Source organism: Brachyistius frenatus, unplaced genomic scaffold (assembly GCF_029030835.1).
Source record: "Brachyistius frenatus isolate BFR_SWC_R1_liver_20210118 unplaced genomic scaffold, ASM2903083v1 Contig_4, whole genome shotgun sequence".
NCBI classification, from domain to species: domain Eukaryota; kingdom Metazoa; phylum Chordata; class Actinopteri; family Embiotocidae; genus Brachyistius; species Brachyistius frenatus.
The window spans coordinates 6,437,997-6,451,475 of NW_027210603.1; the positions used below are offsets into that span (position 1 = coordinate 6,437,997).

At 39.0% G+C, this 13,479-nt stretch overlaps 1 protein-coding gene across 1 annotated transcript in view; it reads right to left on the reverse strand.

The window, feature by feature from the left end:
- suclg2 (succinate-CoA ligase GDP-forming subunit beta) overlaps positions 1 to 13,479 on the reverse strand; it is a 100,419-nt gene that overhangs the window by 40,756 nt on the left and 46,184 nt on the right. Inside the window, exons 5-9 of the mRNA XM_069712877.1 lie at positions 13,088 to 13,240; positions 12,012 to 12,101; positions 10,862 to 10,958; positions 5,558 to 5,719; positions 4,013 to 4,155 (exon numbers count right to left, since the gene is read on the reverse strand). Of these exons, the coding sequence (XP_069568978.1) occupies positions 4,013 to 4,155; positions 5,558 to 5,719; positions 10,862 to 10,958; positions 12,012 to 12,101; positions 13,088 to 13,240 (645 nt within the window). The remainder of the gene's footprint in view (positions 1 to 4,012; positions 4,156 to 5,557; positions 5,720 to 10,861; positions 10,959 to 12,011; positions 12,102 to 13,087; positions 13,241 to 13,479) is intronic.

Genomic DNA, 13,479 nt, shown 5'->3' on the forward strand with positions numbered 1-13,479 from the left:
ATGCGACTCCACAGGTGTCTGGAGTGTGAACTCATGATCGGATCTCACTTCCTTGGTTTATATGCAAATAAACACCTACATCACAAAAATAACCAAGTAAATAAACAATCACAGACATGTGAGGAAAGAGGATTCAAAGCAAAGTGTTTTTAGCTGCTTTACAGCCACAAGTTCAGTTTACAAGTAAATCTCTCCTACAATCTCTACAATTCAGTTGAACTCTGAAGAAATCAGCTGTTTATTATATCTATTAGATATTTTTCCGAAGTCAGCTGAGCAGGGAGTCCTTCAGTGGGGCCAAGGACGCAATCATATACACACTGCCAAATGAATGAGGCTAAAGATGTCCAAGACCTCCAAATAAATTCTTAACATTCGGATCAGAATGAAGATGAAGTTAGCATGGATGACCACACATGCATTACCCTCAACTATGAAGTCTATTTAACAGCAGACTGCACGAATGTAGATATTTTCTAAGATTTAAAATCGATGTGAAGACATTGCAAATGTTGGTATAAAAAAAATAGTTTCTTGAAAAAAATAAATACGTATGCATTTGAAGCAAAGAGTATTAATGCAGCAATGAAAGGTTAAAGCATAATAAAAGATGGGTTGAACAGAATATTAATTATGTAATAGTGATATCGGCTCATCATGACATAATAAATTACAAAATAAATTGACATGACAATTAGTAGTTGTATATAGTGGTGGTCTTAATAGAGAAATACAGCAACAACATGAGTGTGCTTTAGAGAAATGTCATCATTTACTCTGGCCCATAAAAATTACAGAAAACAGCCTTAAGCCCTCAGAGCAAAATAGATGTGGAGTTGGACAAAACATCCATCTGTCACTTTCTTTACGGCGCAGGCACAAGGCAATAACGAGGTTATTTGGCTGCTGGTATTTGCTGCCTTCTCCTGCTTTGTGCCTACAGGTGATGTGAGGGAAACCTCAATAAATTCAGCCATTCTGTCAACAAACTGTTCTTTACGTGGATATGAAGAAAGTGGAGCTATTTATTTTAGCATGGAAAATAAATATGTCCCCCGCTTAAAAAGCCGGGGGCCTAAATTCAAACAAAGCTGAATGGTGTAGTAGACCCAGCTGAGCTACATAACATCTCACATATTCAACACACTGGGATACACACTGCCTTCTGATACTTTTCTTTTATCCTATTCATTTATATATATATATATTTTTTTCTTCTTTTTTTTTTCTCAGATTTGTTCCCACTTCACACACAGTATCCCAATTTCATCTGTATTATCTTCAGAAAATAATGTTTAAGGTAATGAATGCTTTAAGGGTAGATACTGGAGAAGTGAGCAAACAAGAAAAAAGGAGGCTTTGTCATCCCCTGCTGCATCTCTGCTATATAGTGCCTGCAGTACACTCGCATCACTTCCACTTCTCTCCGCACAATGAGCCCGAGACATCAAAGCGGAGACTGAAAAGGAGGGAGCAAGAGAGACGAGGGAGGGAGACAAAAAGCATAAAAGCGACTGAGGAAGAAAGACTGAGAGAAAAGACAGACACCAAAATACCTGTTTTTTAGTGGAAATGAATGGTGTCATTAGAGAGAGATATTTTCTGCCGCACTGCCAGCCTGACTTCTATCTTTTCAGTTGGACATAAATCATTTAAATCTTAGCACTCAAAAGTAACAGTGGTCTCTAATAAAAAGCACATATTCAAGCATACAGCAGAACATTCATGGCCTTCCCTACAGTGGCTATATAACTAATTTCATTCAGTACCAGTGGAAATATGCATCCTCATATGGCAGACAATCAGCAGTATCAGCCAAAAGAAGAAATGCTGTCGTTTAAAAAGCAGTAGAACAATAATGATGTAAAATGCAAGTAAACTAGCCCATCTAAAACTTTAAACAGTAAATAAATAGTCAACAAATGGTTGCAACTCTGGTGAACAGAAGGAGAACAGAACTTATTGCCACTTTGCCTTCACAGGCACCTAACTGGTGTTATTTTAATATTATTTTCTGCTCATATTTTTTTAGCTTGGCTGAGGTAATTTGTGGGAAATAAAAAAGAAAAGAAAAAACATGAAATGCAAATGAGCAGCTCATTCTTATTGTAAAATGATTAACATTCCCTCCACAGATCAGAGCAGGTTTCTCAGTTCCCCTGGTTGAAATGCTAATGGTGCTTCCAACACAGTTTAATGTCAATCCTATTCTACTTTTTTCACTGTTAGGGAGGAGCTCCCTGTCTCTATTTCCATACAGAGCAGCAGGAGGGACAGGCAGCAGGCTTACTCCCCCATCTGGATTTGGGGAATCAACCCAGGACAAAAAGAGGATGAGAAATAGGAGGAGGTCCTCTTGTCCATGTGGGAGTGTTTTTGTTTTGTTTGTTATTGTTGTTGTTGTTTTTTTGTTGTTGTGGGTGTGGGGTGTGGTAATGAATGCAGACTTTAAAACTTGATTTTGCCTCTGCAGATATCCAACTTGTTTTAAAAGGGCATAAAAATAAAGATGGCTCCATACCAGCAGAGAGTGACGAAGCTCCCCTGTTGATTGCATTTATTTTTTTATCCGTCACATTATTTTTATTCCCCTCCACACTCTGCTGGGTTGAATTCACGAGACCACATCGATCACACAGTGGATATTTGAGCAAGGCAATGTATCACCTGCTGGGGTTTTAAGGTTAGTAGGTTTTTAGCATTCATCTACAAAGGTGTGCAACACTGGTCTCTTCATTGCACTGTTTAAAAATGCCACCATGAAAATTCAGCATTACAGTTTGAGGTATTAGGCTTAAATTGAGTTTTCTGGTTGTGAAATATTGACAAAATATATATTTTAAGAATTGACTGTGTATCATGTTCCATACGGGGTGTATATGTGTGTGTGTGTGTGTGTGTGTGTGTGTGTGTGTGTGTGTGTGTGTGTGTGTGTGTGTGTGTGTGTGTGTGTGTGTGTGTGTGTACGAGAATAAAGAAATAATATATATATTCACAGCATTTAAATTGTATCTGGATGCTTTTCTTTATTATCGTTAGAGAAGCAGGCGTGTAAAACTAAAGCAAAGTCATGATCAACCAATTAATAACTCCAGTCAATCAGTAACCAGTGCTGGAAGACTATTATTAAAAAACAGATCCAAGTATGTCGTTATGTTTTTTTTTAAATAAGTGTGAAATACATTCTTGAAAGCATTTACTGTTAAGACAAATCAGCACGTTAACAGAAGTTTTAAAAGTTGGGTTGGGGGGAATTTCTTTTTAATTGACTCTGTATCGCATGCAGAGTGAGCAATTAATTGTTGCTCGAGATGCTAACACGGAGGCATCAAGAGATCAGTCCAGGGATGTGGAAGTGACAGCAGTGGGGGAATTAGCGTTGTGATGACTGTCAACACACAATCAGCACTGTGGTATCGTTACAAGGCTCACGTTGTTTAGTTTGGAGTTATTAGCTTTCTGAACATTGAGCAGAGTCGCTTGTAAAACACCCCAAGCTGCCATTCACTCGAAACTGCAAGACTTTCAGAGGCATGCTTTTGATTTAAAATTTTATATGTGCGTTCTTTCTGAGGTACACATGAGCCTGTGTTGTGTGTTAATATGAGTGTGTGGCAGCACATCATAACAAGTCTTTAAAAGCCCAGTTTTATTGCAGAGTGCAGAGCACCGATTTATCATGCGACAGCAACTGAAATGATGGCATATAATCACACACCCTCAGTGAAACATGGACATATATGCCAAGGTCCCTGATCTAATGAGCGCTGTTGTCTCAGTGACAAAGCGCTAACCAGACAGACAGAGCTTTATGAGTCTGCTGTGAGAAGATACATGACTGCAATATCAAAGACAATTCAACAGGTGCTGAAACTGCTTTGTTTTCATCTGACTTTTTCTTTGAAGCTGTGCTTTAAAATATGGAACCAATTTGGCTTGCGTGCTCAATTGTTAAAGTCAAGCTGTGCAAGACAAAGGCAGACAATCCCTTTTTTTAACAGTTTGTTCCTACCTTTGGGTCAGCGGTGAGCAGCTTAAACGCCTCATACACCTGCCTCTCTTTGACTCCGCCCCCCAAGTCCAGGAAGTTAGCTGGCTTTCCTCCATGCAAGTCAATGATGTCACATGTGGCCATGGCCAAACCGGCTCCATTCACTGTATTTAAAAAAAAAAAAAAAAAAAAAAAAAAAAATCATGTCAGTTGACTAAAAACAGTTTTATATTTGAAAATTAAGGACAAATAAACAGCAAATAACTTGAGCCATATATGGAGTTGCTAAACAAGAAGACTTGTGATATCAGTAATAATCATTTATATACACTTTCAGAAGTGAGTGTTAATGGTACAGAACTACAGCCTAATATTGACCTAAAGTATGATGCATTTAAATAGTATAATGGGGCTAAATTTGCCAATTAAGTACAGGCTAAAGTCCAGAAATCGAAATGAAAGGCCCTGAGAGTAAAGTCTGAAGCCAGCAGACACGAGTTAATTAAAATAACATTACCGGTACTGAAGAAAAGATGGCATGTACTGCAAGAACACCCACAAAGGAATCAAGCACTAAATTATTCACTAAATAAGAGCAAATAGCCGAAAAAATGTCATACTTAAAAAGTGAATCGGTTGGAAATCTTCTAATCAGGAACATTCAAGTCAAGCAACACAGAGAAAATTTGATTACAACTCAGCTCCTGACTTCAGAGAAAAGAGAGTTGATTAAAAGAGGTTCTGCTACGCTTTTTTGTGGACTGTGTCATCATTTAGCCGACTGCCAGCACTGCTACCCTGCTGGGTTGTGCGGGAGCCAAGTGCACAAAAATGTCTTACCTCATTTGGTTTAGCCAAGCTGAACTTGTGTCCTGGCAAGCTCCCCGACCGAGGTCTCAATAAAAGGGAAATTCGCTTTAACAGCTGTCACTTTGGTGGCTTACAGAGCTCTCAAGGAAGCTGCAGGGCCTTAAAAGCTGTTGTTGCTTTAAGAGAGTCAGGGAACTGGGGATGCTGAGTGTGTGAGTGTGCGAGTGTGAGTGTGTGAGTGTGAGTGTGTGTGTGTGTGTGTGTGTGTGTGTGTGTGTGTGTGTGTGTGTGTGTGTGTGTGTGTGTGTGTGTGTGTGTGAGAACGGGGAGAAAGCGCTAACAGACATCTAATGTGTTTATGAGGCTACGGGGTAAGAAGCGAGAGCACCTGTTAGTGCTGCTGTACACTGTAAAAGCTTTGATTTATTACAAGAGAGGGGGCCTTTAATGAGAATGCTAACAATCTGGCTCACTGGAGACTTTCTGGGTGGATTATAGCTAATTAGAACGCATTGGTTACGGCAGCGTTCCTTCTGGAGTCCTCAGAAAGCTGCTTGTAATGTGGACTGGAGGAGAGCCCAGGCTGCCTTTAGTTTGACTAAGTTTTAACTGTGGCCGAGCTTTTCACTTGTGTGACTTTAGAGACACATTAAAGCCACATCCCAGAAAGGGGTTCACTTATGGGAGAATTCATTTATTGGTTGGTGTATGTGTGTGCAGGTCCATAGTTTCCATTACAGGATTTTGTATCCATACCAAAGCAGGCAATGCTTCCGTCCAGTCCAATATATTTGAGGTCCCACTTGGCTGCCTCCATCTCTGTGGGGTCGCTCTCAGTCATGTCGTCCATCGCAAACACAGCTTTCTGACGGAACTCAGCGTTGTCGTCAAAGTTGATCTTAGCATCAAAGCAGACCACTGGGATAAAGACGTAGACGAATGGGGAGATGACAAAGACAGAGTTAGGAATGACGACAGCAACAAGAAAAAGGACAAGAGTGAGAAAAATGAAGATGGCAGACAAGGGAAAAGGAAAGAGAAGGAGGAATTCAGATATAAAAAGCTAGCTAATTACAATTTCTAAAACCTGACAACGAGCTGAAGAGTGTCCCCTCGGCCTACTGGTCTTAATTATTTCAGAGGTTGGCTCACTAAGGTATGTGCTTTTGACACTGCCTCTAAGGGAAAGCCTATTATAATGAATGGACATTTTCTTTACACTTCAAAGAGAGTGAATTTCAAAGACACCACACTCAAGGCGCTAGCTGGAAAAATAGCAGACAAAAAAAAATGTAACAAATTAGTCAAACAGCTTACACTTAAACAATGACTGTAACTTAAAGGAATACGAGAAATGCACTTATTTGTTTTAATGGTGAGACTTGAATGAGACAAGTGGGACTACGGTCATGTTTATATTGTAAATATGTAGCAAGAGCCAGCAGGAAGCAGTGAGCCTGTGTGGCTTGGCAAACCAAGGTAACAAAATCAGCCTACCAGTATAAAACAACACATCACATCATATCTACTGTAATTTGTACACTTTAGCATAACTCACTGTAGTTTTACAGGGGTTAAAATGCAACATGGTTTAAGATAGTCCGGCACATAACCCCACATAAAACTGAAACTTTATTCCCGCAGCTGCTTGCCCTTGCTACATATTTACCTTTTAAATGGTAAATATCAATATAAATATCAATATATAAACAAGTACATTTTCCAAAATGTCGAACTATTTCTCTAAAGCAGTAATTCCAGAACTGTGGTACGTGTACCACCTGCTGAAAGGCCAAACGATTGTTATCTAATTCCCCACAAATTGTCATTTGATTTAATTTTATTACAAACAACCATTATTACACAAACACATTCATTAACAGTTATGTAAAAATTCGATGTTAATCATTTTAAAATTTCAAAAATAAAATGTGCCTGGGCCAAGCCACTTGCTTAATATCATATCACATCTGACGACGAACTACATTCGTTTACGCAGTCAGAATTGCATTCCCTCTGCTGTTGATTTTAGAAAACGGAATGAGTGGATTTTTTTTACCTATATGAGGTCCAAAAAAAGCGGAAGGACTGACTGGTCAGATGAACCTCGATTATTAGGAGTTATTTAGCCAAACTTAGTTGCCTTTCTGAGGCTATTGCAGCGAAAATCAGTGCATTTTATTTCATGAAAATAAATGTTGGCATCTGCAGTGGGATGTGGGACTTGGTGAATTTGGTTTGGTACATAGTGGTAGATGACCTGAAAAATTTGAGAACCCAGACTGTAAACTTTGAACCATTAAAAATACAGCTAGTATGGTTTTAGGATAAACTATGTTTATGTCTACTAAATCTTTACAGTTATAAAACGACATAGAACACATACACAGGTAGGAAAAGTATCATAATATGGAAATAAGTTTTGAAAGTGAAATATAGACAAAAACAAAAGTTAAAACAACACACATCGACACACAGTACATGCAGCACACACTCTCCTGGGACGGGGGAGAAGACATACTGTGCCCTCCAGGTAAAGTAGCTCCCCCATGACACAATTTCTTTTATTTTGTTTTGACAAATCTATTATTGCAGTCTATTTACAAAATGTATTCAGCCATTACCAAACGAGGAAAAAAAAAAAAAAAAAAATGTTCACCCCTGAGAAATTTTCCTTTCTGATACACGTCTGTTGAATGCCTGCCGGAAAATAGCTACGCTCCCTTGCGACATGTCAACAAATCGAACGAAAGAATGAGGTGATGTTAATGTGAAGCCTGCTTCGATCACAGCCACTGCGTCTTTCTGCTCGTAGTAAAGGAAACTCATACCTCTCGGTATACATTTTGTCAGTGTTTGGTAAAGCATACTTTGAACAAGAAGCTGCTTTTGAGGAGACTAAATAACATCAAAGACGTGATGCCTCTTCAGCATGTTGTAAGACGTCTCAGTAGAAAACAACAGCCAATCTGTGTTAAGCAGCGCAGACAAGACAATCACTGTTATTTCTTTGGGGGGAAAAAATGCAAGTTCAGCAGAAGTTCAATGAAATCAGCATCACAAGAGCTCGAATAATGCTTTGTGACTATGCATTGTGTCTCTCTCTGAATGATGAGCCCTTGAAATGTTAACCTGCAAACCTCTGCTTGACAGCAGGGAGACTGAAATCCACATATCTCTGTTTTTCTTTTTGAATTCAACTGTTTTCTCTCATGAGGGAGCACTTAATAAAGCAGAAACACAAACACTACAGAAATTGGACGTAAGCAGGCTTTGAGCCAATGAAATTGAACCTGGGCCCAGAGCTTTGGTAAATAGTGAACTATTTCACCATGTAAACCGGGGTCTCCAACCTTTTCCCTCCGAGAACTACTTTGACAAAATGAAAGTGTCGGAGACCTACTCATGTCTTATAATATTTATTTATATAGCTGCGCTCCACCCTAACCAGCTGAATATGCTTATTTTATGTGAATGATAACAAATTGATACTCAACACATTTTGTATCACAACAGCTTAAATTCAACAGCATGTGCGCGCTTTTTTCTGAATGCATTTCTTCACTATTTTAATGGGAGGCGTTGGGAGCGGGGTATTTTCTGTATCTACAATTACAGAGATGTTCCCTAAATGCCTACTGAAGTGCACGCAAAACTTGTGTGGCCAAGCAGGTTTGAAAAGTGTCAAATAAAGCGTTCTAATATAAGATTTAACAAGTAAAATCAAGTTTCCTCTTTAATTTGGAGCCCCTGCCCGTCCTGATAGAAACGCAAGTCAAAACCTGGTATACGGCTGGACCCTGTGTAAAACTGGAGAGCTTTTAATTTGATAAGTCACGGCGTTCACCTTACCTGTGGTGTAACTTTGATCTCTCACTCACTCAGTGACAGACATTCGCTTGTTGGAGTTCAGCCAAAAATAGTGTATTTTAGTTATTCACCTGATTCATGAGGACCAGTTTCTTTCCAGCTTAGTGTGAGAGTCTTTGTTACATTTTGCAGTGGTTACAGTCCCGTGTGCCTCACTCAGCCCAACGTTTGTTGAACTGATATGGTGCGGCGCAAAGAGGTGAAACAATGGGAGATTTTTAATTGATTCATAATCGAATGCATTGATAGTGTCGCTCTCTCGGACAAGTTCAAAAATAAATAGATTAAAACCGCTAAAATGGATAACCAAATATACTTGGGCAGCTGTCAATATACCCGGGTGACCCACCCAAATAGGTCTATTTATGGAGAACACGCATATATTTTAAACCTTCAGTGAGTTACTCAAGAGCAGGTTATGAACTACTGATAGCTGACCGGTTGGAGACCCCTGATGTAAACAATTACTGGACACAAAAGTAGTACAAATTGCAGACTACTTTTTTAAGAGAATACATGCAATAAAAGGTCACACTGCTCTTGGGCAATTTCAATTGCAGTTAGAAATGACAGTTGCACTAAAACTATTTTACTTCTGGAGATATGAATGTCAATTATTCCTTTAAAATACATTTTAAGATCAAATATAACAAATCCACAAACAGCTCATTTGTGAGTTTCCAATGAAAGTCGATAGGAGAAGAAGCATTAGGAGTTTTTTTTTTTTTTTTTTTTTTTATATGGAAGAGGTGAGAGAGACTGCCACTTGTTGAGAAAGGCCAACTGCTAATTTACAGCTCCATTAATCTAACATTAGTGCTGCTTTTTCACACAGCCTTAACAGCATAACAGTGATGAGCCAAAGGTCTGAGTGTAGACTTGTCTTACAATTTAAAGTACAAAGACTTGACTGACAATAGAGACAGTATTTATTGCTCTACTGCACAACACATTTATCCTGACTCTAATTACTGAAAGTTAATTTAATAGGCAAGGCTGTAAAGACAGTGAATTGAGGATGATAATCTCTAAACCTTTTAATTTGTTAACGTCTCCCTTTCATCCACTGAAAGACACTTTTTAGATTTTTTTTTTTTTAGATTTTATACACTTTATTAATGCCCGAGGGGAAATTTCTTCACTACAGCAGGGGAGCTCTCAGGGGGGAGATGCTGCAGCAGGCTGCCACTAGCGCGGCGCCAGGTAACCAGACCTGAGGTGCATGTTTTTGGATGATGGGAGGAAGCCGGAGAACCCGGAGAGAACCCGGAGAGAACCCACGCAAGCACAGGGAGAACATGCAAACTCCGCACAGAAAGGCCCAGGACCTGATTCGAACCCGGAACCTTTTTTGCTGAGGTGACAGTGCTAACCACTGCACCACCGTGCCGCCCTACACACTTACACAAGTATTCAAGGTTGGCGTAGCTTAATGCTTTTGGTTTAGCACATTCTTATGTATTAGGATAAAGGGAGATTTACAGCTCGAATATTTCTAGAAATTAATTTGTTTGGGACATAGTGAAGTAAATAAATACTATGATCAATTTTAAATCAACAGGTCATTAGGGTCAAGTACTAAGACGTTTTGATTCTCAGATGTGCAGTCATCAAACTAGTTCTGATTTTTATGAGATTTTGGCTCTTGAAGATATCAAATAACTCCAAAAAGGAAACAACAAAAAAAATCATACATATAAATTATAGAAAACAAAAAACAAATTTAAAACATTTTAATGACTTTTAAGGTCTGATGGTAAAGGAAATAAGAGATGTCTGTAAGCTGCTGCTGTAATTTGTAGTTCCTCATTACTTGTTGATGACACGCTATATGGCTTCAGTTAATCATCAACAACTAGGAAACATCAACAAACATCAACATGCTGTGAATATGGAAAGCTATGCTCCCTGAAGCCATTTGGATTTTGATACAGACAAAGTCATGCTGACAAGAAGCTGATGTCAATGTGTTGCAATGACAGTACACTTCTCGTTCTTAAAAGTAATGGATGGTTGTATCCTCATGCTGAAATTTTGAGTTCTGTATTTAAAATTTCAAAATTTTTCACACAATTTATGGACAGTTAATAAGAGGAAAACACACATGGAGAGATAAAACCCACAAAATGAAATCTGGTCAACACACACAGACACACACGAAGACAAGCATTTTTCTATGATACAAGGTACCTTGTCCTTCGGGAGTCTCTCCGAGAGGATTGACTTCGACTTGAGTGGCGTCGACTTTCAGGAACAGATCATAGAGCCTCTTAATCTGATCTGCTGCCTGCGAAGTCCACAGAGGACAGTAATTACCTGATGGTTTCGGCTGTGAGCATTCAGCCCCGCCAAGGCCACTCAGCCTCCCGCACAAGTCACATAAAACATGGCAAATCACCTTCAACACCGGGCTGTCTGAGCTGGTTTTTGCATGAATGCATATGTCTGTGTATAAAAGTGAAAATTGTATTTACTGTTTTCAAAAGATGCGGCAACTAGCAAACAGGAAAGCACTGGAACGTATGTCAGAGAACTTCAATTCAACTCTACAGCAACGTTGAAATGCCAGAACACTTACATCTTCATCAAAATGGTATTTTTTAAAAGGGATCTCAAATTATATCTTTATTGCTTCAACTTTTTTTTTAGGCAGTGAACATTACTTTGCTATGTCCAAACACATTTTTCACATATCTCACTTACTTTTTTCTGTCACAAACAAAAACAAGCACAGGCATGCGAATACACCATCTGCATAAAGCTCCTATCATTTCACAGCTCATTCAAGACAGTAAAGGTATTTCAAAAGAGCTGCAATTATCTCTGAATTAAACCGTCTATTAGCTGACTCACAACTACAAAAAAGCAAAAACAACAATGCTGACACTTAACCAGCTATTTTCTACTTCTCCTGTTGCCCGTTTAAAATCAATGCCCTTTCAGTAGCCTGTTAAAAAAAAAAAAAAAAAAAAAAGTTTGTTTTACTGTTCTAAGGATCATAGCTTGCCCACTGAGATGGGTTGTATTGCTTACTGCATGATTCCCTCAAAACAATTTAAAAAAAAAAAATCAATGTGCAGCATGTTCTATCAAATAATGGTATTATTAGTGATGTCAGCTCCCCCAGCATGGCGCTGTGTTTCACTGCCAGAATAGACCACCTGGTAGGCCAAGTGTAGCCTAGTGTGATAACACTTCACAACTCTCCTCTGGAAAAGTAATAATAGCTAAATTTGCTCTGTTTGTGAGTGGACATGCATCTTACATCTAAATGAGAATCATGGATCCTTCTGCCTCTTCTTTGCATTGTGACTTTAAAGCCTTCAGTGTGCCCAATTACCTGTCTCTGCAGAGGTCCTTTGAAACCCAAATTAGCTGCCATGCGGAGTGCCTGGTCGTCTTGCACACCTTCAAAGATATCTATGACTTCCTGTGAGGGAAAGAGAGAGGAAGACAAACAAATGAGGACAAGGAGTGAGGAAAGGAGAAAGCCAATGTAAATAAAAAACTGCATCATAATTAAGTATAGGCAACCTGCCTAGGAAAAAAGGAGATAGGACTGAAATGTTGGATTTATGACCGGCAAACTCTTGTAATGTTACTTTTCAGATAGGATGAAGTTCTCTCATACATTTTTTTTGTAGGATTTTAGGTCCCACTGTGGTGGTATAAATCTGCTACTGTCGTTTCCTAGTATGGACCAAGTCTGTATCAACCACATCCAAAATATCTCAATAATTCGAGTGTGAGTATGGTTACAGTGTTAGTCCCAGTGTGAGTGCTAGTATGGGTCATAATCCCTGCCCCATCCTTGTAAGAGGATGGAATGTGAGCAAGTGGCAAACCACCATGACATCACCCATTGGAGTGTGAGCTGACACTTTGAAGGCTGAGTCTGACCTTTTTTTTTTTTTGAGCCAGACGTGACCATATTTGGACGAGAGGGTTGGCACTGAGGAGGAGCGATGGATGGCTCTGACCCAGAGGCAGGCTGTCTCAAAATCGTGCACTGAAGTACTTACACATGCTATTTTAAGTGCATACTCACTGTAAAATATGGAAACATCTAATTCATACCAATATAAAACAGAGAGCTTCTTTATGTCTTTTGTGTCTGTTTGATATGTTTATGTTAAGCTCCGATGTGTTTCTGTATGTGAGCTGTGCATTAATCCAATACAATACATTTAATTATTAGCAGAAACACAAACAGATCATCTATTCACAAAAAAATAAGTTATAAAGATATTTAGGTATAGATGGTGAAGTGTTTGAACTTTATATAGAATTCAATTGTGCTACATGAGACAAATAAACTTTACGATAAAACATGTTTGAAGTAATTACAATTTGAGACTGTTATCAAGACTGTTATCAAGCTCTTCTTATTGCTTTTATTAGTAGTTTTATTAGTACCTTAAAGATGAGTTCTGGGGTGCTGGCAGCCACCTCCTCGATATCCATTCCTCCCTGTGGGCTTCCAACCATAACAGGACCATTACAGGAGCGGTCCATAAGGATGGCAAAATAGGTCTCCCTGGTAATGTCCAGGGCCTCAGCAACCATCACCTGGACATGACACAGTGGAAGAAAGAGGGGCTTGATGGCGGAGGGCGGCAATGATACAAGCTCGACTTCTTGCTCAAAGATACGGTACTTGCTGTTTCCTTAGCAAAAACAAATTCATTTGATTTACCTTGATTTTCCTCTTATGTTAACAAACCTTTGCAATTTTTTTTTTTAAGTTACCAAACATTTATGGCCAGATTGAATACACTAATAAAAAACAGGGTCCATAGATTGACAGA